Source organism: Corylus avellana, chromosome ca8 (genome assembly GCF_901000735.1).
Source record: "Corylus avellana chromosome ca8, CavTom2PMs-1.0".
In the NCBI taxonomy this organism is placed as follows: domain Eukaryota; kingdom Viridiplantae; phylum Streptophyta; class Magnoliopsida; order Fagales; family Betulaceae; genus Corylus; species Corylus avellana.
The window spans coordinates 22,737,152-22,759,547 of NC_081548.1; the positions used below are offsets into that span (position 1 = coordinate 22,737,152).

Below are 22,396 nucleotides of genomic sequence, written 5' to 3' on the forward strand. Positions count from 1 at the left end.
CAAGGTTTCATCCTGTTGTTGAGGCAATTAGAATTGCCTTAATAAAATAAAATATTTTATGTTTGTATTGTTTTCTTGGTAATTTAAGCTAATTACGTGTGGCAATTTTTGTCCTTTCTCTTCCCCCTTCCCTTTTGCATCTTGGGCTTTGGTTCAGGAATGAGTTTATTTGGTTAAGAATGTGAATTTATCCAATTCAATAATAATGAGACAAATGCAGTCAAAAGATTGATTCTGCATATTGCATCTACATGCATGCCTACATTTTGTAATTTTTACATACTGGTGCTATATGGTTTCACATGGAGACCTATTCATCGGACTTTTTAAATTTGGTTCTCGTCATATTTGATTAGAGTTCAATGAGAGAAGAGGAGAAAGTGACAGAGCAGTACTGGTTGTTCTACTTGGTGGTGAAAGCGATATATCAACTACTTCAATGCCATTTCGTCCATGCCCACATGTCCTATAAATGCAAACAGCTGGATTTCGAATAAACCATGGTGTGTAGAAACTTAGAGGTGATTGACTTACTGTTTGTTTTATGTGGACCTCCCTTTTGAAGTGAAATAATTTAACAAGAGAGAACAACTCTGCAAACACCGAAATTGATTACCTTCTAAATGGATAGGTTTAAGATGGGTTTGGAGGAGCAACTGCTAGCTTATTCAAATGGTATCTTAATATAATAATATTGATATAAAAGTTCTCAGATCCTACAACTGCTAGTATTTTACTAAGCACCACGTACACACGCTTTCTTGTCTTCTTGGTTTTAATTAAACCTTAATTTTGTGGACGGTAATCATGGTCTGGTCTCATCTGCCATAGCCCATGCAAGTGTAATATATTTGGAAATCTATCCCCTTGGTATAAGTGCTCAACCTCCTTTTTCGGCCTAGTTTCAGCACTGAATGTGCCTGAGATGGCATACATGCAAGTTCTATTGGATCTTTTGGCCACTTATGGTGGCAGTGTAGCGGCAGGTTGCCGTAATTGTCGAAACTAGTTGATGCTTTAGGTTATAAGTTTTAGATGCCCTTGAAGTCAAGTATTTTGATGCAACTATGCAAGTGTGCTATTTGTGGTTTTTGATATCTGTCAAATGATCTCGTTACATTTGTTTATATTAAGGGCATTTCTTTGATTTCTGTGGAAGATCTCTAATAATAATAACATATTAATGAGCCTGTAACAGCTTGTTTAGTCACTTGTTTCAAATTTATTAAAGTTGGTTCAATTTTAGAAGGTTCTTGCCACTATATATATTTTGTTGCTTTTGAATGTAATCTCACTTGCCCACTTGCCCATAAGAATGTAATCTGGCTTGGGCTTACTAATAATTTTATAGGCAAGATGAGGTATTGTTTCTTAAAAAAACTAAGCTTTAAGGATTTTCAGTGTTTATAAACAGTTCGGCTTGAGTTAAATAATGCGAGCGGTAAGATCACCAAGAGAATATCCTAAGTCTCGTATGATTTGGAAAGCTCATGTTTCCAACTGCATTTTCAACTGCCCCCTTTCACAGAGTACACATTATAATGAGGAATCAGTACGCTGTGGTTGAGCATTTTGGAATTTTAATCAGTTTTAGAGGAATTATCTTCCGATTCAATTTGTTGCCTGCGCATGGCTGATCCATTTTCTTAATAACGACTTTCTGAGCTGTGTAAAGGTCTTTCTCTCTCTTTCTCTCTCTTACACACACACACACACAACATGATATATTTAATACATAGAGTTAAGCTCTGAATCCGAGCAAAAAATGTCATAAATAGGTCTTAGAAGTGGGCCAGGTTGTGCCCATTCAGCTGAATAGAGAAACTGAAGGGCATTAAATGCCCCTTGTGCCCCATTGTTTGAAACTATGTTTCATTTCAGCATTATTACTTTTTTGCAAAACATCCTAGGCTAGAGAACCATAATATTATCTACATAAACTCAGATTATTGTCTACATAATCTATGAACTCTTTGTGTTATAAGTGGATTTCTTTCCTTCAGCAGCCCAAAGATAGCTTTTACTTATAGCCTTATAGGGGTGTGAAATTAATACACAAACTGAAATTGTTAGTGATTTTTATGCTTCTAGTATAATATAGTTGAGCTAGGAGTTGAGCTATGGGTATATTTGGTGTTCTATAATTGAAAGGACTTTTTTCATTAAATGCATATGGGATGGCGTAGGTGATCCAATCGACAGTACTTCTGACTGGCATTTACTTCTATTCACCAACTAATTTTGCCACACTTAATGTTTAACCTCACATATATCCAAGAACACAAGTATACCCAGCACTCTCCATTAACATATAGTCAAATGAGACAGAGAGGAGAGTAATTTATATAGCAACTTCTGATCCATCTATATTCTCTGCAGTCGGTTGTTTCAGTCCTCCTTTACTCTTAGTCTTCCAATTATGTCAAAGGTTCCATCTATATATATTTTCTGCATGTGATGTTCTTTTGGCCTGCGTGATTACTTCCTGACCTCATTCTTCTGAGGCTTCTATCTTTTCACTGACACTGCCGTACCTTTTTCAGCACATTTGGCTCGGCATAGAATTTATCATCTTTGACTCTGAGCTCTGAAGTACGTACTAACCAGTCTGACTCTTGTGTGTTGCAGAAAACTGTAGTGTCAGTGGAACTCCTCTGTTCAAAGTGCAGGCAGAAGGTGATGAAGTTAATTGCAACAATAGAAGGGATAACTTCCATTGTCCTTGACCCTTCAAAAAATACGGTGACAGTAATTGGGGAAGCTGATCCTGTGACAATCATCAAGAAGGTCAGAAAATTCAGAAAATCTGCATCAGTGGTCAGTGTCGGTCCTCCCAAAGAAGAGAAGAAGGATGAGAAGAAAGATGTCAAGGATACGATGTACGTTCCAAAGGCATGTCAAAGATGCGATGTATGGTATGTGATTGCTGAAGATTATTACAGTTATTGTTCCATTATGTAACTTAGTATTGATTGTACGTCCTGTTTTATGTATTTTCATACGTATTATAATTTGGCAAAAATAATGTCTCCTTTCATTGATAATGAAAAACCCTTCTCTTAGCTTGAACTTATTCTCATTCTCACTCTCACTCTTCAAAGAGTAATGTCATATAAGAATTTCACAATTTACTTTAAAAGAATTAAATGATGATATGTTTGCTAAGACATCATTTTTTCTTCTTCTTCTCCTTTTAGTTGGGTATTTTTTATGTAAATTTTCTGTGTACTTGGCCGCATTACGCCTCCTGCCTCCTGCCTCTTGCTAATAGTTTAGCAGACTCTTGTTGTTGCTAGGGGCCCAGAAGCATAAGGAGAATTTAATGATATCTCCTAAGATTTTAAATGAAACAACAGACTTTTCAACATTTTTGTCCTACATGATTAGTGGAAGGTCGCTTTCACTGTAATGTTTCTGTACAAATGTTAAGTTTCACCTTGTCTAGAAGCTGCTAGTTCTAAATAATGTTGTGAGTAGGCAGGCATGATTTGGTGTGAATTATGCATTGAGATTCGGACCGATGCAATACATTTTATTTACCAAAAAAACTATTAAAAAAAAAAAAAAAGCGTTATTGGAGCGACCGAATCACTTCTTTGGCTCAAATTAGCCGTTGGAATGGACAAACTACTTACAATTAATGTTTTTTTTTAAAAAAAAAAAACCATTATTGGCACTGTTTGGATCATTTAAAAGGTATAACGTATTGATCTGAAGCTGTGAATTATCTGCTCTATCGCCAATGCCACTCTTTACAGGCACATTGCAACAGAAAAATAAAATATATATATATTGAAAAAGAAAGGGAGCTAGTCATTGATGAGGTGCCATGACTTTTAAGTGTCGTAGAAACGGGGGAAATAAATTAAAATAATAATAATAATAATAATAATAAATAAAAAAACAAAAAACAAAAAACAAAAAAAAAACAAAAAAAACTTCACGGCCACAAATTAATATATGATGGAACTTAAGGAAAATGTGTGAGTCTTTTTTTAATTAAATTTATTTTGAAAGCCAACTGTTATGGTACCGTGGTTATCTTTTTCATTTGGCCTTCACTGGAGGGGTTGAGTAAGAGTTTGGTGACCAGGGGATTACTCCCAGTTGGAAGGAGTAACTGTAGTTTCTTACGTTGCAAGCCCGTCTGAAATTTTTCTGACCGATGTGATGTCCCCAACAACTGCCCATTCTAATCGATCAGGGGAAGGGGAAGGAAAAAAAAAAAAAAAAAACAAATCACACGAGAAAAATTTTAAGTGTTTTGTTAATCCAAATCCTTCACGGCTACTATTCTCCTGGAATTAAACGATGATAAGAAAGTAATAAGTACAATTAAGATAATTGAAGAGAAAATTGTGGATTAGTACAAACTCACACAACAATTTAGATGAATTCCAAGTGGTATAACATGGGTAAAAAAAATTAAGCAACAAAATTTGACGTACAAATTTAATTATTTAGTGATTGACATAATAAATGTTACATGAAATATCAAGTCAATGTGTGAAAAATTATAATACCCCAATTAATACTCGTCGTAAAAATCCTTGATGAATAACGACACTAATAATAAAAAATATAGCAATAATTATAACAACTATTATAATTGAATAGTTGAGACATCTAACATCCGGGAAGGAACTACATAAAGGCTGGGGCCATGAAGAACTGACAATTTTTGATATGATTCGCAAATCTAACACGAAAGTAGTGGGTTAAGGTAAATAAGTTTTACCCGTTTAATTAAATGGGTCAGATTAAGGTTGACCTATATGATCTTATACCCATGCCTGATGCCTCGATATAACCCGAATACGAATTGCCACCCTTAAGGCCATAGTCTCCCTAGGTTTTTAAATTTTCTCTTAATTTTTTTTTAAAAAGTTATATATATAGGCTTAAAAATTAGGTTTGACCTCTATTAAAATTAGACTTGACATTTCATTCATACTTTGACCCCTCCTGAATGAAAGTTTTTTATTCCGCTCCTATTTGACATCATCCTATCAGTAGGGTTTGCATGGACATGACATGCCATAATACACAAATACAAACGGGACATTATCTCAATCTTAACCAACAACAACTGTTGTGGGGTGGTGCATGATCCTTTCGTCTCTCTTTTGGTTGGAAATAAAATAAAACTTAGAGGTTATGTTGTGTACAGATTTCCGGATCGCCGACCAATCACTATTTGTTTATTTGAGATATTAATAAAAAGGGTAATATAATACTTGAGTTGTCCGTCTTATCAGTGAATCAAAAATGATGGTCACGCATTCGATTATCATCATCGCTTTTAAACAGCTATACATCTATACATACCTGCTTTTCGTTTGATCACGTCAACGAATTTAATGATTCACTTTTCATTTTTTGTAAAATCCTTAACAATTCCGCAACTTTATGAAGGATAATTTTGTTTTATTTTTTTTATTTAAAAAGGTAAAATTAATTTTAAGTATTATTAAAGAAAGTATCAAGCATGTTAGAAAATTCAATAAAAAGGGTTAAGTTATCATGGATCAAGATTTTCTTTATTTCCTCTTTAGGGTAGCTTAATCAGCTAGGAACTATGTCTCATGAAGCCGAAGGTTACTAATTCAAATCCTTATTTTCCTCCCTTTGTGCGAACATGTTAAAACAAATAATATTTATTTTATGGCAAATATTAGTTTTTAGTATTAACTATCACATATCTGACTCAATTTTCTAAAGGTTTGGCCCAAAAGGTAAAAACAGCTATTGGATTGCCACATATCAGTAAAGAAGTAAATAGGCTTCTGAATGGAAAGGAAAGCCCATTTTAGTAAAGAGTGAGACACCTGGCCCGGGTTATGGGTGGGCATTTTGGGCTTCTGAAGAGTGAGAAGGATTCTAGTTCCTAATTCTTTGAACTTCCAAAAAAAAGAAAAAAAAAAGGGTTCACATACCCCTTTCAAACTATCACTCAATTGACAATGTTTATCTAAATTTTCAATTGAGACCATGTCCCCTCCCAAACTATCAAAAATTGTCAATGCTCTCCCCAATGACAACACTACCCTTAGTAAAATAAAAACAAAAAATACTAAAACTTTTAGGAAAAAACCTAAAACTAAAATAAATAAATAAATAAATCCAAAGGGTAGTAAATTTATTTTTATTTTTTTTTAAAAAAAAAAATCCTTTTTATAAGAAAAAAATAAAAATTTTGATTATTTGGTTATTAAAATTAAAAAAATTTTGTTTTGTTATATAAATTTTTTTAAATAAAATTTTCCGTTTTAAAAAAATTAACAATTTTCGTTTTCTAAAATAAAACTAAAAAAATGCTTTTTTTTTTCTTTTTAAATAAAAATTTCCCTTTTTTTTTTTAACAAAAATTCTTTTAAAAAAAATTCGTTTTTTTTTTTTAAAAAAAAAAAAATTTGTTTCTGAAAAAATAAAAAAATTATTATTTTTTTTTTGAATTTATACGGGTATTTATGTTTTATTGAAAAATATATAGAGGTATTTTTATATTTTGTTAGTCTTAAGAAAAATATTGACAATATTTTGATAGTTTGGAGAATATTAGTTTGAGAGAGTACGTAGACTTTACCAAGAAAGAGACTTTATCAATATTTTGATAGTTTGGAGAATATTAATTTGAGAGAGTACGTAGAATTTACCGAGAAAGAGACTTCTATAATGTTCGTCAGTCTCATCCTCGAATTCCCTCAGTTTCGTTCTGCCCAAGCAAAGCAAAGCCAAAACCCCTCTAAAACCGTCACAGCGCTCGCAACTAGCCAAGGGCAAGGGAGCCAATGTTTGTGCTCACTAGAGACCATGGCCTCCTCCAAACCGGCGCCGGTCGATCAAATCCTCCACAACTTCAAGGCTTTCCAAATCTCAATGTTGTGCTCGCCGGAGACCATAGCCTCCTCCAAAACCATTCTCTCAGTAGCCGCCACGCTCACCGCCTCAGCCGTTCTCTTCCGAAACATCGCATACGATCTCGTCCCCGAAACTCTCCAAGGCTACTTCCACTCGCGCCTTCACAAACTCACCACCTGTTTGTCTTCCCAGCTCACTGTCGTCATTGACGAATCCGATGGGCTCACCCCAAACCAGATGTTCGAGGCCGCCAACCTTTATTTGGGTGCAAAGCTTTCGCCATTGACGCAAAGAATCAAGGTCCATAAGCCAGAGAAAGAGAAGGAGCTAGCTGTAACAATTGACAGGTATTAATTAATCACTGCTTAAATTATTACTTATCCCAATGGAAAATGGTTAATTTGATTATTTAATTTATATTAAGGGGCCAAGAAATGGTGGATGTCTATAAGGGTATGAAACTCAGGTGGGTTTTGGTGTCTTCACCCATTGACAAGCCGGTTTCAGATAGAAAGAGCAACCGATCAGACGCATTTTCAAGATCTGAGGCAAGGTTTGAGCTAAGTTTTCACAAGAAGCATAGAAACAGAGTGCTCAGCTCTTACTTACCCTACATTCTACAGCAAGCAAAAGCGATAAGAGAAGAAAGAAAGACAGTGAAGCTTCATACCATTGACTACAATGGAACCGACTATTGGAGCTCCATCAACCTTGACCATCCGGCAACTTTTGGTACAATGGCTATGGACCCAGAAATAAAGAAGGCCCTGATCGAGGATCTTGACAGGTTTACAGGAAGAAAGGAGTATTATAGGAGAGTAGGGAAAGCATGGAAACGTGGGTATTTGTTGTATGGACCGCCCGGTACTGGAAAGTCAAGCTTAGTTGCAGCCATGGCTAATTATCTCAAGTTTGACATCTACGACATGGATTTGAGGGAGGTTCAGTGCAATTCTGATCTACGGCGGCTATTGATCGGCACGGGGAGTCGATCAATATTGGTAATAGAGGACATTGATTGTTCAGCCGAGTTGCAGAATCGGGAATTGGCTAATGAAGCCAAATCTGTAGAGGATGACAAGGTTACGCTCTCAGGTCTGCTGAATTTCATTGATGGGTTGTGGTCGAGCTGTGGAGATGAGCGAATCATTGTGTTTACGACGAACCACAAAGATCGTCTCGATCCAGCTCTACTGAGGCCTGGGCGTATGGATGTGCACCTCCACATGTCATATTGCTCGTTCAGCGGCTTCAAGACATTAGCATCTAATTACTTGCAAATTCAGCAGCACCCATCGTTTGAAGACATTGAAGAATCCTTGGAGAAGGCCGAGGCAACGCCTGCTGAAATTGCACGAGAGTTGATGAAGAGCGACAATGTGGAAGTTGCTCTACAGGGGCTTATCAAGTTCCTACAAAGCAAGAAGGAAGAAAATCTGGTGGCGTCGTGGACTAATGACTTGAGTTGAATTCATATTATCAAGAATTTCTATTATCTAAGTTTTGACATTATATACACATGCTACATTTGCTTGCGTCATATTCATATTATAGTGGTATAAATTGATGTGACAATCTACGTCAACTATAATTAAATTTAATTGTTACTTGCAACATGTCGGTTTGTAAATGAACAACTCTCGTTATAGAGAGCATACCTATAAAAGCAAACAAGTAACTGCTATTGACAATGCCTTGTCTACGAGATATCCAGCTCAAAACTATACCAAATTGTCACCAAAAAGGCATAAAACTTGTTTTCCAAAAAAAAAAAAAAAAAAAAAGGAAGGTTATGAAATGGACACATGTTACGGATTTAATTCAGCCAATTTAACTGATACAATAGTAGGAACTAGGAACCTCTCAAGTTAGCATAGGCGTAGAGGGGAAAAAAAAACTAGCCAAATGCCATTGTGCTACCATTTGAAAGCTCTATACTGCCATTTTCATTTCTATCTTCTGGTGTGGATCATAACCTATAAGTTTAAAGTCAGCTGCCACAAATGAATCTATATCCTTCTTGTCTGGATTGATCTTCAAAATCTGCATAGCATGGGTAAGAGAACACATTTGTCAAAGACAGGCAACAAGAAAAGTTGATAAAAAGGTATAGAAGAGAAGATTGATAAAAATCCTCCCGCAGTGGCATATTTTTCATGTGTCACATGTTTTTGGTCTAGACGCACACCAAATGTCATTCAAATTTTGCATACTTTGCCAAAAAGGAGGGGAAAAGAATCCTCAAAGTATGTGGCACTAGACATTCGGGGAGTTCTTAGCACAATCTCCCTCCTTTTGCAAAACACTACCTCACAGACCAGCCTTAAAGAGTTCGAGAGATCAACAAAGGAAAGGCCACTTTATAACCAGAAAAAAGTTTAAACTATCTTTTCATATGTACAAAATAAGATAAGATAGGTATTCCTTTCTATGGCATTCAAAAAGAGCTTATAACCAGAAAAAGAGAGCATCACAAAAAGGGCAAGCCAAGGACTGGATAAGCTCTGTTAAAGGTTGTCTACATTACAGAGTATAATTCTATATTTATGCCAAAAGAGTACTTAGGTAATCTAACATCATAAACATCCATCATATGCAACCGGCAATTTTCTATATGTTGTTCTACTCACAGGAAAAGGTTTGGGAAGTTTTTGAAGCTGCTCCTGCAGAGGCTTGATATGAGTGTTATAAACGTGAGCATCCCCAATTACGTGGATGAAATCACCAGGAGTGAGGCCTGTAATGGCAAATTAACATTGTAAAGAAAAAAAATCTAAACAAGGTTCCACAAATAAGGTGATCAATGGCAATGAGAAAATGAGACATACAACTAAGAAAATTACGACAATAAAATTGTTAGTTCTATCAAAACTTTCACATTTCTGATACTGAAATGAATGCCTACCACAAACATGAGCGATCATACATGTCAATAAAGCATAAGATGCAATGTTAAATGGAACCCCAAGACCCATATCAGCAGACCGCTGATACATTTGGCAGGATAGCTCCCCATTGGCTACGTAAAACTGCAAGAAAGACAAACATTAAAATTGAAGATTATCATAATAAAACAACAAAAAAATGAAAATTAAAGAAAAATAACAGGTCACCTGGGCGAACATGTGACAAGGGGGAAGTGCCATCAACTTAAGATCTGATGGATTCCATGCTGAGAGGATAATCCGCCTGTCATCTGGTCTATTCTTAATCTTGTCAATAACATCAGACAACTGATCAAATCCTTGGCCCGTGTAGTCAGCATGCATGTTGGTATATCTGCAAAATGGTACATTATGAAAGGATGACTAAAGGTTGAAACAAAAGTTACAATTTCTTTAGGTAAATGCTAGCCACTGACCTAGCGCCAAAGTGTCTCCACTGGAAGCCATATATGGGTCCCAAATCACCCTCTTTCCTATCTGACAAACCAATACTAAAGAAATAGATATATACTAGTTAGATTTGCATATGCAGAGTAATTCTATGGAAAACCAGATTCTTATAGCCAGTAATTGCCTGTCAAGGTAGTCTCTGGATGCATTTCCATCCCATATATGTATGTCTTTCTCCTGTAGAACCTATTGGCAATAACATCTTTCTTAAAACCCATTTCGACCTTCAATATATTATAAATTCACAAAAGATTTAGCATCTTCAGCACTTAAGTCTTTCTACAAACAAAAATAGTACAACAAATTAAAAAGAGAATGAAATATGCACTGTCAGTAGACCAACATCCACATAATGCATAAAACCAGCATCATGACCCAAACTCAGTTACATAGGGAACTTTTGAATGTATATAAACTTCCACAAAAGGACTGCCATTACTACTTTAAGCATATGTCTTTATTGAGACAGACACAAATCAATGTATAAACCCAATACCTAAGATTACACGTCAGATAGATATAAAAGGTTTGAAAGACAATAGAATTACATTATTTAACCATTTTGACCAAAAAAAAAAAATTCCTTTAGAAAAAAAATGCATGTTCTGAAAGATTGAAGAATACCATAAATCAGATGCTACAAATAACTAGATCTGAGAAAATCTAGATATAGATTTAGAATCAACATTAAACAAATAGTACTAGAAAAGATAAGCAGTTGTAAGAATATTCCAACAGTAAAAAATATTAGCCTTTTCCATTTTCCTTTTACACGAAGCAGATGTTAGCTCATTTGCATTGTTTCAGGTGTGTGATCGAAAAAAGAACAGGAAGAAGAAGCAGACCAAAGTTTCTACTACGATTGAACAATTACCTTTGCATTTGTTGAACCACTGATAAACCACAACAGTTCTTCAACAACACCTCGCCAAAATACTCTCTAGCAACTCAGAAAACAAAAAACCATAAGTACCAGCACTAAAAAACATAGATGACAAATTTTTTAGAAAGGGCTAGAAATTTTTAACGACCTAAAGGGATTTGATGACAGGTATGCTTCTCCAAAATGCCAAAACATGATCAGAAGTTGCAGAAAAGATAACTCGTTACCAAACAAAAATAGAACACATCTAAAATTGAGAAGCAATTCAGAAGAGAATTCGTACCTTAGTTGTAAGAAGTGGAAAAGATCTGCGGAGATTGAACCGCATCTGTGAAGGGTACACGTATTAGATAGTGGAAATGCTTATTCGTAAGCCAATGTTGAAGTATGAATAAAATGAGTACAATCAGAATGAAAACACAAAGATATGTAGGTAATCTAAGTTTCATACTACCTGGCAACCAAATTTTGATAAAGTTCCGGTCCCTGTCCTGTCATCTTTCTGAGTGCCACTTGAGATAATTTCTTGAACCAGTTTAAGATACATATACTCATCATGTCTCTCAAAGATCATCTTTGGCAGGAAGGTAAATCTTTCCACCTCAAACTTATTTGAACATTCATTTCTTGAAGCATGGGCTTCAACTGTGGAACTTCTTACACGAACATAACTCACAAAAGAATATCGAATATTATTTTCCACAAAAGGGGGGGATGAGTACCATGGCTGAAAGACGGAGAAATTGATTGTGGGAATGAAAGTGTCGCATTCAATGCTTGTCTCAATTTCAGTAATGTGGATGGCAGCACACTGTGGAGCGTTGAGTGCTTCCCTGCACCAAAAACCATCAATATCTATCTTATCAGTAAGTTACAGTTTTGTGATTTATACATAGAGCAACAAGTTACCTAAGTATCTGGCCACCTCCAATAACAAATACTTTCTCTATTGACGAAGAATAAGGAGATTCTGCCAATAATTTTAAAGCTGAAGGAATGCTTCCACATATTACAACATTTTCAGCAGTTGCAATATCAAAACTCCCAGAACGAGTCAGCACAACATTCAGGCGAACGGGTAAAGGACGATACTCAAGGGGGATACTTTCCCATGTCTTCCTACCCATTACTACTGCATTCTTTTTCCCAGGATCTGAAGTAGTCATCGTGAGCTCCTTGAAAAATTTGAGGTCAGAAGGCAACTTCCATGGTAACTTTCCATCCTTCCCAATACCCATTTCATGAGTAGCAGCCACCACAACTTGGAAAGTCCTCCGAGGACCAGCATCCACATCCACATCACTGTTAGAAAAACTCGTTGGAATCCCACTAGCCATGACAGAAAATCTTGGGTAATATCTGTACTTCTCAGTCACACTCAAGACTCCAGATAAGAGTGAGGATGCAGACACAGAAGCGAGATTAAGGGAGCAACTATTTAAGGAACTCAGTAGAACCTGTTAGCAATGAGTATAAAAATGGTAACCACATAACTTAAATAAAACAATCGTAAGTTTATAATGAAGCTCAAATACATCACAAGCTGAAATCAGAAAGGGAGATAAAAGAACAAGAGCCTGTTAGTAACTTAGTATTAGGTATGGAACAAGGGAAAAAGAATTTTGGGGCAACCGGCAAGCTAGGGAGAAAGTTAAATTAAGAAATGTTATTTCCAATAAAAATTGAAATCCACGGTTTATCCTTTGTTGCAAATTGAAATAACAGCTCTCGTCTTAGATAGTCCCAGAAAACATAAGTGCACAGAACGGCACCTTGGAAAAAGATATGTTCCTCACAGCATAATATTGCATCAGCATCTAGACATCTGCCGAAGTTAACCGGATTAACTCATCTGTGCCTGGAAAGAGAAAAGCCTATTCCTGTAACTCTATATTCCAACAGCATTCGGAAAGAAACAACCACCAGAACTTAAACATAATATGAAAACCTAATATCGTGTACAGCTATGAGCTCATCACCATATTCGAAGCAAAATTGGCCAAGAAATACAATGAGGAGAAATTCTAACAGATATAGCGCCATTGTAGCTTGTTTACGACAGAATATCCATAATACAGAAAAAGAAAAGACTCGTTCGGCCACTTTTGCTTAGATTTGTAAAAATTAAACATCTATAATAACCATATTGGCATGCTTATTGCTTCTCATCAGAAGGTCAAGCAATGCCTAGATTAAGATAAAGGCAGGTTAAGCTACAGACCTCAAACACAAAAGCGAAAATTGACGAAAGATGGGAAATTTTCTTACCTGGTGTGCGATGATTGATTGATTTCAATATCACGATAATGTGGAGAGGGAACTTGCTTCGGTTATTTTCAAAATGCAGAGGGAGCCGAGGGTAATGACTAATGTGCAGCGCGCACGGAATTTTTTTTTTTTTTTTTTTTTTTTTTACGTGAATATCCATGTGCCCATGCCCCATGAGAAGCCTGACGGGCCGCCTTTCGGACCAGCCCAGCCCAAATAAAAAAAGGACAGGTCGAATGAAATAAGCCCATGATGCTTTCTGCGCCCGACCCGTTTTCACGTAGGTCGAAATGTTTTAAGATCAGGTATACAGGTACTAGCCTTCACGTACTTCCAAAAAAAAAAAAAAAAAAAGAATTCCCTTGGGCATTATCTTCAGGAAAGCCTTATTACGGATGAGAATTAGCTACGACTTGCTGACCGAATTCACTGTTTTTTGTTAAAAAAATATATATTAACCAGGTTTTTAGTGCTATTTAAACACGTGAAAAATCTTGGGCATTATCCTCAACATACTAATCGAATTCAATTTGAACAGCTCCCAAAAAGAAGATAGGTGCAGAGTTCATTTGCCCTAAAGCCCTATACTCTAAGTTGTTGAGGCAAATGGGCTTGCACTTCCCGTCTTTGTAAAAGTTGGAATTGCAGCCAATTCTTATGCACGCACAACCTTACGGAGTTGCTGAAGGAGAGTCGATTCGACTCCATTAAGAAATATCATGCATCTCAGGAAAAATTAAACCAACCCTTAAAAGTTTAGACTATGCGTAAAAATTTGCTCGCACTCACTTTTGGTGGTTCTGGGCTTATGCATATCATTCCTCTGCTCAAGGGTTCATTTGAATCTTGAATCTTCATGCGTCATTATAGATGGAAGATTTCACTGAATGAAAGGTAATTGTAACGGCTTCATTCAAACCACTTCTATGTGCGCTCTGTTACCACGTAATCACTTCAATTTAAAGCCAAAACCCACTCTCGTCGCCCCCCGCCCCAAGTCAAAGGGGACAATTGTCCCCATCCAACATAAGGTGGGTGCACCTCCCGTAAAAAATGACTGCTTAACACATACACGCACGCACAGAGCGAATGAGAGAGAGGAGAACGTAACTTGATCATAAGCATAATAAAACTCAAAAAGAATACTGAATAGCTTGTTTTAATTACATTATATGTTTATTCACGTAAAAATCTATCTGCAAGACCAACTCTCGCAAAAATATACAAGCATATATGACTGTAGTGCAAACATACCACCACACAATTCCTCCTGTACAGGAGTCTCTTTTTCACCAGCAAAACCTTCTCTGAGGGACACACATATAAACACAATCTTCAGTTAGTAGAAGAGGTGCGGGACAAAATTTTGTATAGTAGATGGAGAAACAAAATCTTCAACTTACCCTTAACTTGGCTTCTTCCTGTCTGTCTATGTACGCCAAAAGTTCTTCCTGCCTCATTAAAGCCTCATGCAAAGCCTGCTCAGGAAGAACCATACAAGATCACAAACAAACAAAAAAATAAAAAATCAGCAACTGAAAAATGCACGTAATGAGAGCAAAAATGAATCATGCATGCGAGGAGTATTTTGCCAGCTAGTCAACGACATAGACAGATCAAAAGATTGAAATGTACTCGCTGATAACGTAGGCTAATGCAAAATATTTTCAACTTTATAAGCCATTTGCAAGAACGTGCTAAAAATTGGCTGGAAGATCCAAGAATGTTGTGCAACTGTCAATACATAGAAAGCTCTAAAAAAGGTTCTAACTGGTTAACCCAACTGGCAGTCTGCCATGTGAAAGTACATATCGGCATAAGCAATCGTTACAGGAAAAGAAAATTTCAATCCAAACTAATTTACTCAGACCCATATTCAGAGATACATAGGCCTGGGGATCAGTGGGGACTGATATACAAACTCGGGGTAATGGCAACTGATACCGTACTTTAACTTATGGAGCACCTGCATGAGATCACAGTGCAGCATTTTCAAAGTAAATGATGTAACAAGCATATTACACTAGTCATCCATATACTAGCCAACTTAATTACTCTTAAGTGAAGCAAGTTGTAGCTCCATATCAAGTCAACTTATGAAGATTTTGTACATTGCTAGTTGTTTTTTACAGTAAAGACAGGAAAACGCCAAATCATAGACCTCGCTAGGTTGCCTTGAGAGTACCAAACAAGAGATGATATAGTTACCTTTTTTGTCGCAATTAGCTCTGCTTCCAATGCATCCACACGACAAACAGCAGCATTCAGCAACTCCTCTTTCTCGTAAGGCATCTCAAATGGCTTTGCCAGTAGCATGTCTACTTTCTCCTCAAGCTCACCCAGCCTTTTCAAAGCAGATGAGAGGAGGTCTGCATCTGTAAACCTCGGAGCAGGAGAAGGAGGACGGAATTCCTCCTCAGGTGATTCAACAGTCAGGTTGGAAATGTTGCAGTTAGAATCAGGCAGGGTGTCACGAAGTTTCTTAGTCACCTGGAACGCCACTGAACGTACTAGAGTAATGAGGGTAATGAAGAAGGCCATCAGCGCAGCCCAGATTTGAGTAAAAATTCCTTCTGGAGTTTTTTCCATGCTTGGTAGAGGCGGTGTCCCTGAAATTGGTTTCAATAGGTATCAGAAACTTCTCTTTTTTGAACTTGATTACAAACATTTTTCACTGCAATGTACGCAACGTCCACACCTGCTTGAATCAATAATGTTCTTTATGTATAAGAAAATAAAAACTAAGGAAATCAAACCCTTAAGCATGTATGAAACTACGTATCTAAATCATCTAGACATCTGACATCCTTCGCATTTGGAGGCGTCAATAGGCAAAGAAAAGAGTTCCTTGTCTGTCTATAAGATTTTATAGTAGCATGATTAATGCAAAAGAGTACTGTTGCAACAGATGTGGAATTAGCAATGATAGCATGTGAAGACCATGCTATACAATAAAAAGTTCAATAAGGGAGCGATTAAACTATCTAACCTCTGGAAGCATGTGGCTTTTGAGGCAATACCGGTTGCTTCCATCCCACATCCACAGCCTTGTCAATCATGGGGACGTATTCATCATACTCCAAGACGCCACCAGCACTGCTCCCTTTGCCAGCGACCCTAGCCTAAATAAACATCAAAGCATATCAACTATGAGCTGAAGTTTGATGACCTAAGACTAACAATTAAAGGAATTTCCCTCATAAAAGATGTCATGTGACATTAAAGTGTGGATTTTGTAATTTTACTTTAGCAATGAAGTTTTCGATTGAAAAAACTAAAGCACCCATAACTATACTTGCATGCCATCCTGTCATCAGTTTCTGAAAATCTGAGATGTATCAGCCTCTTAATTCAATTCAATGATATCTTTACAGACTTATGCACATCAATCTTATAATCATCGAGTCTTAAGTGTTAGCTATCATGGACACACCATAAAGCAGGTAAATTGAAAGAACAAAAAAAATCAGCAGTCATACATTGAATGACTTTGACTATGCACATTTCTCCAATTTATTTTGAGAGATTCCTTAATGTTATCCACAAATATATAACCATATGTACATACGTAACTCTAATTTAAAGAATATATTGAAAACACTATTATTTTAAGCAGATACAATCAAAGATCAGGACCCAATAAAAAATGAGTAACTTACTACCTAAGTATCTGACTTTGATGATACATATGATTTTACAACAGGATTGCCTAAAGAGGCAAAGATCTCCAGATAAAGTCAGCAGAAATTTTTAGATCCAGTCGTCCAAAAATCATCCACAGCATGGCAAAATACGAATACCTCTAAAAATCTATGTAGTGCTCTAACTATGACCATGTTAATATCTGAAAATAGGAATTCCTTGTTAAATTGATGATTAGGCTCTTCTCACCTAAAGCAAAAGATAACCAAGTTCACCATCTGAGCCATAATTGCTAGAAGCCATTTTTTTTTTTTATTAATTTGAGCGCCATCTAACATAATTGAGAAAAGTTGAATAGACAGGGCATAAATGCAGTGGCAAGTAAAGCAAGATAAGTTTGATAGATGACTCGGTTATAAATCAATCAAACTAATTCATCTAGAAAAACAAAAAACAAAAAAAAGAAGTCAGGCTTTTATCCCATACCAAATCGATCAGGATGTGTATCCTACCAATCATTCCCAAATAACACAGGATTATCAAACAAAAGCTTACTTCTTCATGGACGGGAGTCAAGCTAGGTTGTGAATAGATCCTATTTGCTTTTGGAGAAGTTATTTCTTCCACTTCAGATCCTGACTCAGCAGCAGATGTGTCACTACTTTTTATCTGACACAATTAAAAAAAAAAAAAAAGCATTAGAAAGACAGTGAGATGGAACTCTTATTGTAAATACAAAACTCAGCTTCCATGGCACAGACCATACCATTGGATATTGCGGCTTCTCACATGCAATTACGCTCCCCTCATTGTTTGAAACTGTCACTATTTGTCTAGAACATTGTGCTTCACCACTAAGAACCATCTACACAATTTCATTTTTTTTTAGCCATATATGAAGTACAGTTGCCAAGGAGATTATTAGATAAGGAGAAACTCCACTTAACCTCCCTGAACTTTTTATAACTATATATGAAGTACAATTGCCAAGAAAATAATTAGATAAATAGAAAGTTCACTTAACCCCCTTAAACTTCCATCACTTTTGCAATTACCCCCCAAAGTTCAAAAACTCTCAATTTAGTGTATCAAACTTCCATTTTTTTTTTGCTATGTCAAAAATTTCCGTTAAATCCTCTCAAAATTGCCAAAATACCTCTATTTTTTTTATTATAAAAAATAAAATAAAAAATTGCAAAGATTTAGGCATTGGTGAGGATTGAACGGAATTTGAAAAAATACTTACGCCTAGGTCTTTGCATTTATTTATTTTATATAAAAAATAAAAAAAAATTAAAAAAAAAAAGTATTTTGGGAATTTTGACAATATTTAACGTAAAATCCTAACGGATAGGAGACATAGCAAAAAATTGAAAGTTTGATACCCTAAATTGAGAGTTTTTGAACTTTATGAGAGTAATTTCAAAACTCGTGGACGATCATGAGAGTTTTGTGAAGTTCTCCTTAGAAAAATTAGTGAAACAAAAGCTAATAACAGAACAGCCATATATGAAATACAGTTGGCCGAGGAGATAATTAGCAAAAATGATGAAACAAAAGCTCTTAAGGGAACAGTCCAACAATAAGAAGGTGAGGACAAAACCTTTAATACGTTTAGATCTTTCCACGGTCCTTTATCTGACCTCATGCAACCTCCCTGATCAGCACATGTACAGCTACCGCCCAGAAATTCTGCCAACTCACTATACATTTCCCCAAGATAAAAACATTTATTATGGTCAATAAAATTGTCCTGAAAAAAAAAAAAAAAAAAAAAAAAAAAAAGGCCAGGATATCCAGTACCAGAAAGCCAAAATTACCTTGCATCAATTATTTCAAGTAATTTGCTGTGATACTTGTTCCCAAGAACCTGAGACAAAATTCCAATCTCAGGTAATCCTGTAGATAATTTCTGCTTAACTGTAAAAGTAAATGCTTTAACGGATATAAAAATTCACAACTTTATTAATCCTTGAACGTACATGAATCTTTGAAGTTGTTCTGGGATCAAGAAAAGTTTTCACCGTGTTCCAGAGCATCTTAAATCCAGGGCCAGCATTAATTATAAACATTCGACAAAGTGTCTGCAGAGATGTGGTTTACATGTTCGAAGAAAAGGTGTGAATGTAATATAATTCAGATCCCATAAATATCGGAAACTAATTTAAGGGTATTAAAAAGGAAACCACATACTTCAGGGTAGTTATCATTATCAATCTTCTGTAGCCGCGTGATGAGTTCTCGTGCAGTCTTGGTTAGATTTTTAAAACCCTGAAGTGAAATTAAGTTCAAACAAGAAACACAGGACGATCAATATAATCATACAATGCAAAACTAAATATGGTGCCAGGGAAACTTTAGATATCAAAATAAAGTAACAAACATACCACGCCTTGAACATCTAAAATTGTTGTACTTGAATCTATGTGTCTCTTTGCAGCAATAGAGCAAGCTGGAAACTTAATTGCAAAACACTGTTCAAACCCCTTAACGTGATATCGAACATATCGCTCCAAAGTAGTCACTTGCATAAGTTTGTTCGGATCAATTTTTCCCAGTCTCTCAATGTATACAGGTCTTCCCTCTTTATCTACACCATGATAACCCTGAGGGTAGTATCGTAGAACTTCATTCAACTCAGTAAACTCAAAATCCTGAAAATAAATAAAGAAAGCATCATGTCATGTCAGATTATAAAAGCAGCAATATTTCAGTATTTACCACAAAACCCACAGAGAGGAACAGGATAATTGCCTCGAAATGCATGAAAAGCATTTACCTCCAAAATTGTGTCTGTACCAAATTCTTTCCTCCATTGAATCATGTTGGCCCACATATGTTTTGCTTTCTCAACGTCAAACTTCCTTGCTTTCAAGAATCTGAAACAACAAAGCTCGACAATCAATACTGTACACATGTAGAGTATAATCTGAACCTGCTATATCTTATCTTTCATGTGACGAAAAAATATATAAACTAATAACAACACTGATATGCACATGAACATCATCAAGAAAAATACTGAACTTGATCTGATATATAAAAACATATGGAATTCAAAAGGAAAAAGACAGTCACTGATTAAAAAACTAATGCATAGCAGTCTTTTTTATTTTCTTTTTTTGGATAGATAACACCAATACATACTAGTTGAAGTCACGTATGCAGTTACACGTAATTGTTTACGACATGAACATCATAGCATCTTTCAAAAAAAGACTCATCCATTGAGTCTTTAACATAAATATATGTGGTCATTCACAGAGAGAGAGACATGACATGATTAAACACCAATTTATAGTAGTTGAAGTTTGCACTAAGGAGCTTCAACGAGAAGCAGAAGTGATGAAAGCCACAGCTAGATAATGTCACACCCAGGGAATACAGCCTAACTGAGAAATGTTACAAATAAAGATCTTATTATTATTACGTTTTGGTAACAAATCAAGTGGCAAGACTTCATAGATCACCTATCTGACAAGCTTAAACAAGGGCATAGTCTATTATTGACCCCAAGAAATCCCACACACGATGCCACTTACATTTCCACAGGATCAAGTAAGATTTTCAAATAGTGCAGTTCTTACAAAAATTTGAAGCTAATACAAATACTATGAAAGCCTACGTCTATCTAAATGATAAATTGCAGAATTCATACGGAAAAAAAAAAAAGAAAAAAAAAAGAAGGGAGATCACCTCAACAACATGTGGTAATCATCGTGTCTCGTAGGAAGCAAGTTGTCCAAGATAAGTGACTGTCGAAATTCATCCACGGCCTGCAGCTCCTCGACATTCCGAACATCTTCAATTGAGACAGAGTTAGTCCGGCTGGAACTCTTCTTCCGGCTCTTCTTCTTAAGAGAATGCCTGAATTTGCTAGACGCATTGATTGCTTTCTTCTTTAGACTCGCAATTCTCGTCCGCTTGTCATCCTCCGAGTTTTCGAAATCCGATTTTCGTTCTTTTCTCTCATCATGGGCAGAGAACCCCTCAAAGCCTAAAGGAAATCAAAAGAAAGGCTCTTAACTCTCTAACCGGGTCCTCTTATATTAGCCTTTGAATCTCTTATATAAATTCATTTATGGCGGACAATAAAGTCCAATTTCGAAAGTAAAACCCTAATTGTTAGGGCTTTCCAACTCAATACACAAATATTGACTATTCTGAATTTCTGAGCCACAAAAAAACTAGCTGACTACAAATAACAATAAATTCAGAACAAATATACACAAAACTCTTCAAGATTTGAAGAAGCACATGAACAATTCAAATAGATTTAGCTGAAATCAAAACATGAATTAATGAAAGGAAATTTACTCACAAGGCCTTGCGAAGCGATCGAGTGGACCCGACATGTTGATCTTATCGGGTCAAGGAATCGAAGTCGAAGCTAAAAACAGAGCATGAATAACAAGAATTCTATGGCACAAGAGCAAACCGAATCGTCGTTGTGCAGAGAGAAAAATATCAAATACGATGCCGATCTCTGAGGATGTCGTAGTAAAAAATTTAGGTCTTCAATCTAAACGAAATTATCAGCTAAAGGAAACGAAGACGAAAGAGGGAGAGAAGAGAAGGGCACAAATAAAAAAGTAACAAATTCGCCGAAGCAAATGATAGCGAATAGAGAAGGAACTGAGACGCCAACAGACGTTGGAGTAGTATATACTACTACTACAGAGAGATGTGCGGCTTCCTCTAGCGGGTTCTCATTTGGGGCCCTTAAGATTTGTTGGGAAGGTTGCCCACGTGGCAGCATTGTGTGCCGCTCAATTGCTGGAGTAAGCTTGGCGGGAATTTGTCCGCTGCGGCGGTTATTTTTCTTTTCAGTAGCACTATTAAACTGTAATTTTATAAAATGTTTAATTATATTTTTAAAAACCGTGTTTTTTATTATGCATTTTAGAATTGTTATTTTTTTAAACTACGCGTTTTAAAACCGTTTTCCAAATATGCACTTAGTGCCAATTACTCTTCCAACAAGATTTTCCTCTAAAATGGATTTGGAATAACTTCATTCAATTCAGTTTATTAGTCTTTAAAAGTTAGAACATATAATTTTTATATGCATTTTTAATAAATTTAATAGAGCATATATTTTAAAAATGCATATAAAAATTACGTCATTAAAGGATATAAGTCAATTTAATATATTGAGTTGGAATTCTCAATTGAAAACTTTATCTTCTTCATCATTACATAGATGAGATTTCGAACTCTTTATCTAATACAATACGAAGTGCTTTGATATATTCATCTTGCTATTTCAACTCCCTCTAGGATTGTGAGAGTGGACACTTTTCTTTTTTTTATTATTATTATTTGGAAGACTTTAGATGCTCTCTTG

The 22,396-nt window shown here is 35.9% G+C and overlaps 4 protein-coding genes across 4 annotated transcripts; 2 read left to right on the forward strand and 2 right to left on the reverse strand.

Moving 5' to 3' along the window:
- The first annotated feature begins 2,320 nt into the window (after positions 1-2,320).
- Positions 2,321-3,055, forward strand: LOC132189472 (heavy metal-associated isoprenylated plant protein 2-like). The gene is made up of 2 exons (XM_059604217.1): positions 2,321-2,428; positions 2,629-3,055. The coding sequence occupies exons 1-2, from the start codon at positions 2,420-2,422 to the stop codon at positions 2,959-2,961; spliced, it is 342 nt and encodes a 113-aa protein (XP_059460200.1). The 5' UTR covers positions 2,321-2,419; the 3' UTR covers positions 2,962-3,055.
- Positions 3,056-6,663: 3,608 nt separating this feature from the next.
- LOC132189921 (AAA-ATPase At3g50940-like) lies at positions 6,664-8,412 on the forward strand. The gene is made up of 2 exons (XM_059604762.1): positions 6,664-7,208; positions 7,286-8,412. Exons 1-2 carry the CDS (start codon positions 6,676-6,678, stop codon positions 8,328-8,330), a joined length of 1,578 nt encoding a protein of 525 aa, XP_059460745.1. The 5' UTR covers positions 6,664-6,675; the 3' UTR covers positions 8,331-8,412.
- Positions 8,413-8,496: 84 nt separating this feature from the next.
- LOC132189920 (putative bifunctional dihydrofolate reductase-thymidylate synthase) lies at positions 8,497-13,496 on the reverse strand. The gene is made up of 12 exons (XM_059604761.1): positions 13,408-13,496; positions 12,912-12,997; positions 12,049-12,596; positions 11,594-11,972; positions 11,423-11,467; positions 11,131-11,196; positions 10,381-10,442; positions 10,223-10,297; positions 9,975-10,140; positions 9,767-9,890; positions 9,492-9,598; positions 8,497-8,904 (listed from the first exon to the last, which is right to left on the reverse strand). The coding sequence occupies exons 2-12, from the start codon at positions 12,954-12,956 to the stop codon at positions 8,794-8,796; spliced, it is 1,728 nt and encodes a 575-aa protein (XP_059460744.1). The 5' UTR covers positions 12,957-12,997; positions 13,408-13,496; the 3' UTR covers positions 8,497-8,793.
- A 1,008-nt stretch (positions 13,497-14,504) lies between these two features.
- LOC132189155 (phosphatidylinositol/phosphatidylcholine transfer protein SFH8-like) lies at positions 14,505-21,745 on the reverse strand. Its single transcript, XM_059603737.1, has 14 exons — positions 21,371-21,745; positions 20,746-21,046; positions 19,829-19,928; positions 19,437-19,703; positions 19,243-19,320; positions 19,032-19,133; positions 18,870-18,919; positions 18,653-18,752; positions 17,816-17,914; positions 17,605-17,718; positions 16,397-16,529; positions 15,616-16,016; positions 14,811-14,885; positions 14,505-14,714 (listed from the first exon to the last, which is right to left on the reverse strand). Exons 1-14 carry the CDS (start codon positions 21,402-21,404, stop codon positions 14,697-14,699), a joined length of 1,872 nt encoding a protein of 623 aa, XP_059459720.1. The 5' UTR covers positions 21,405-21,745; the 3' UTR covers positions 14,505-14,696.
- Between the last annotated feature and the right edge of the window lie 651 nt (positions 21,746-22,396).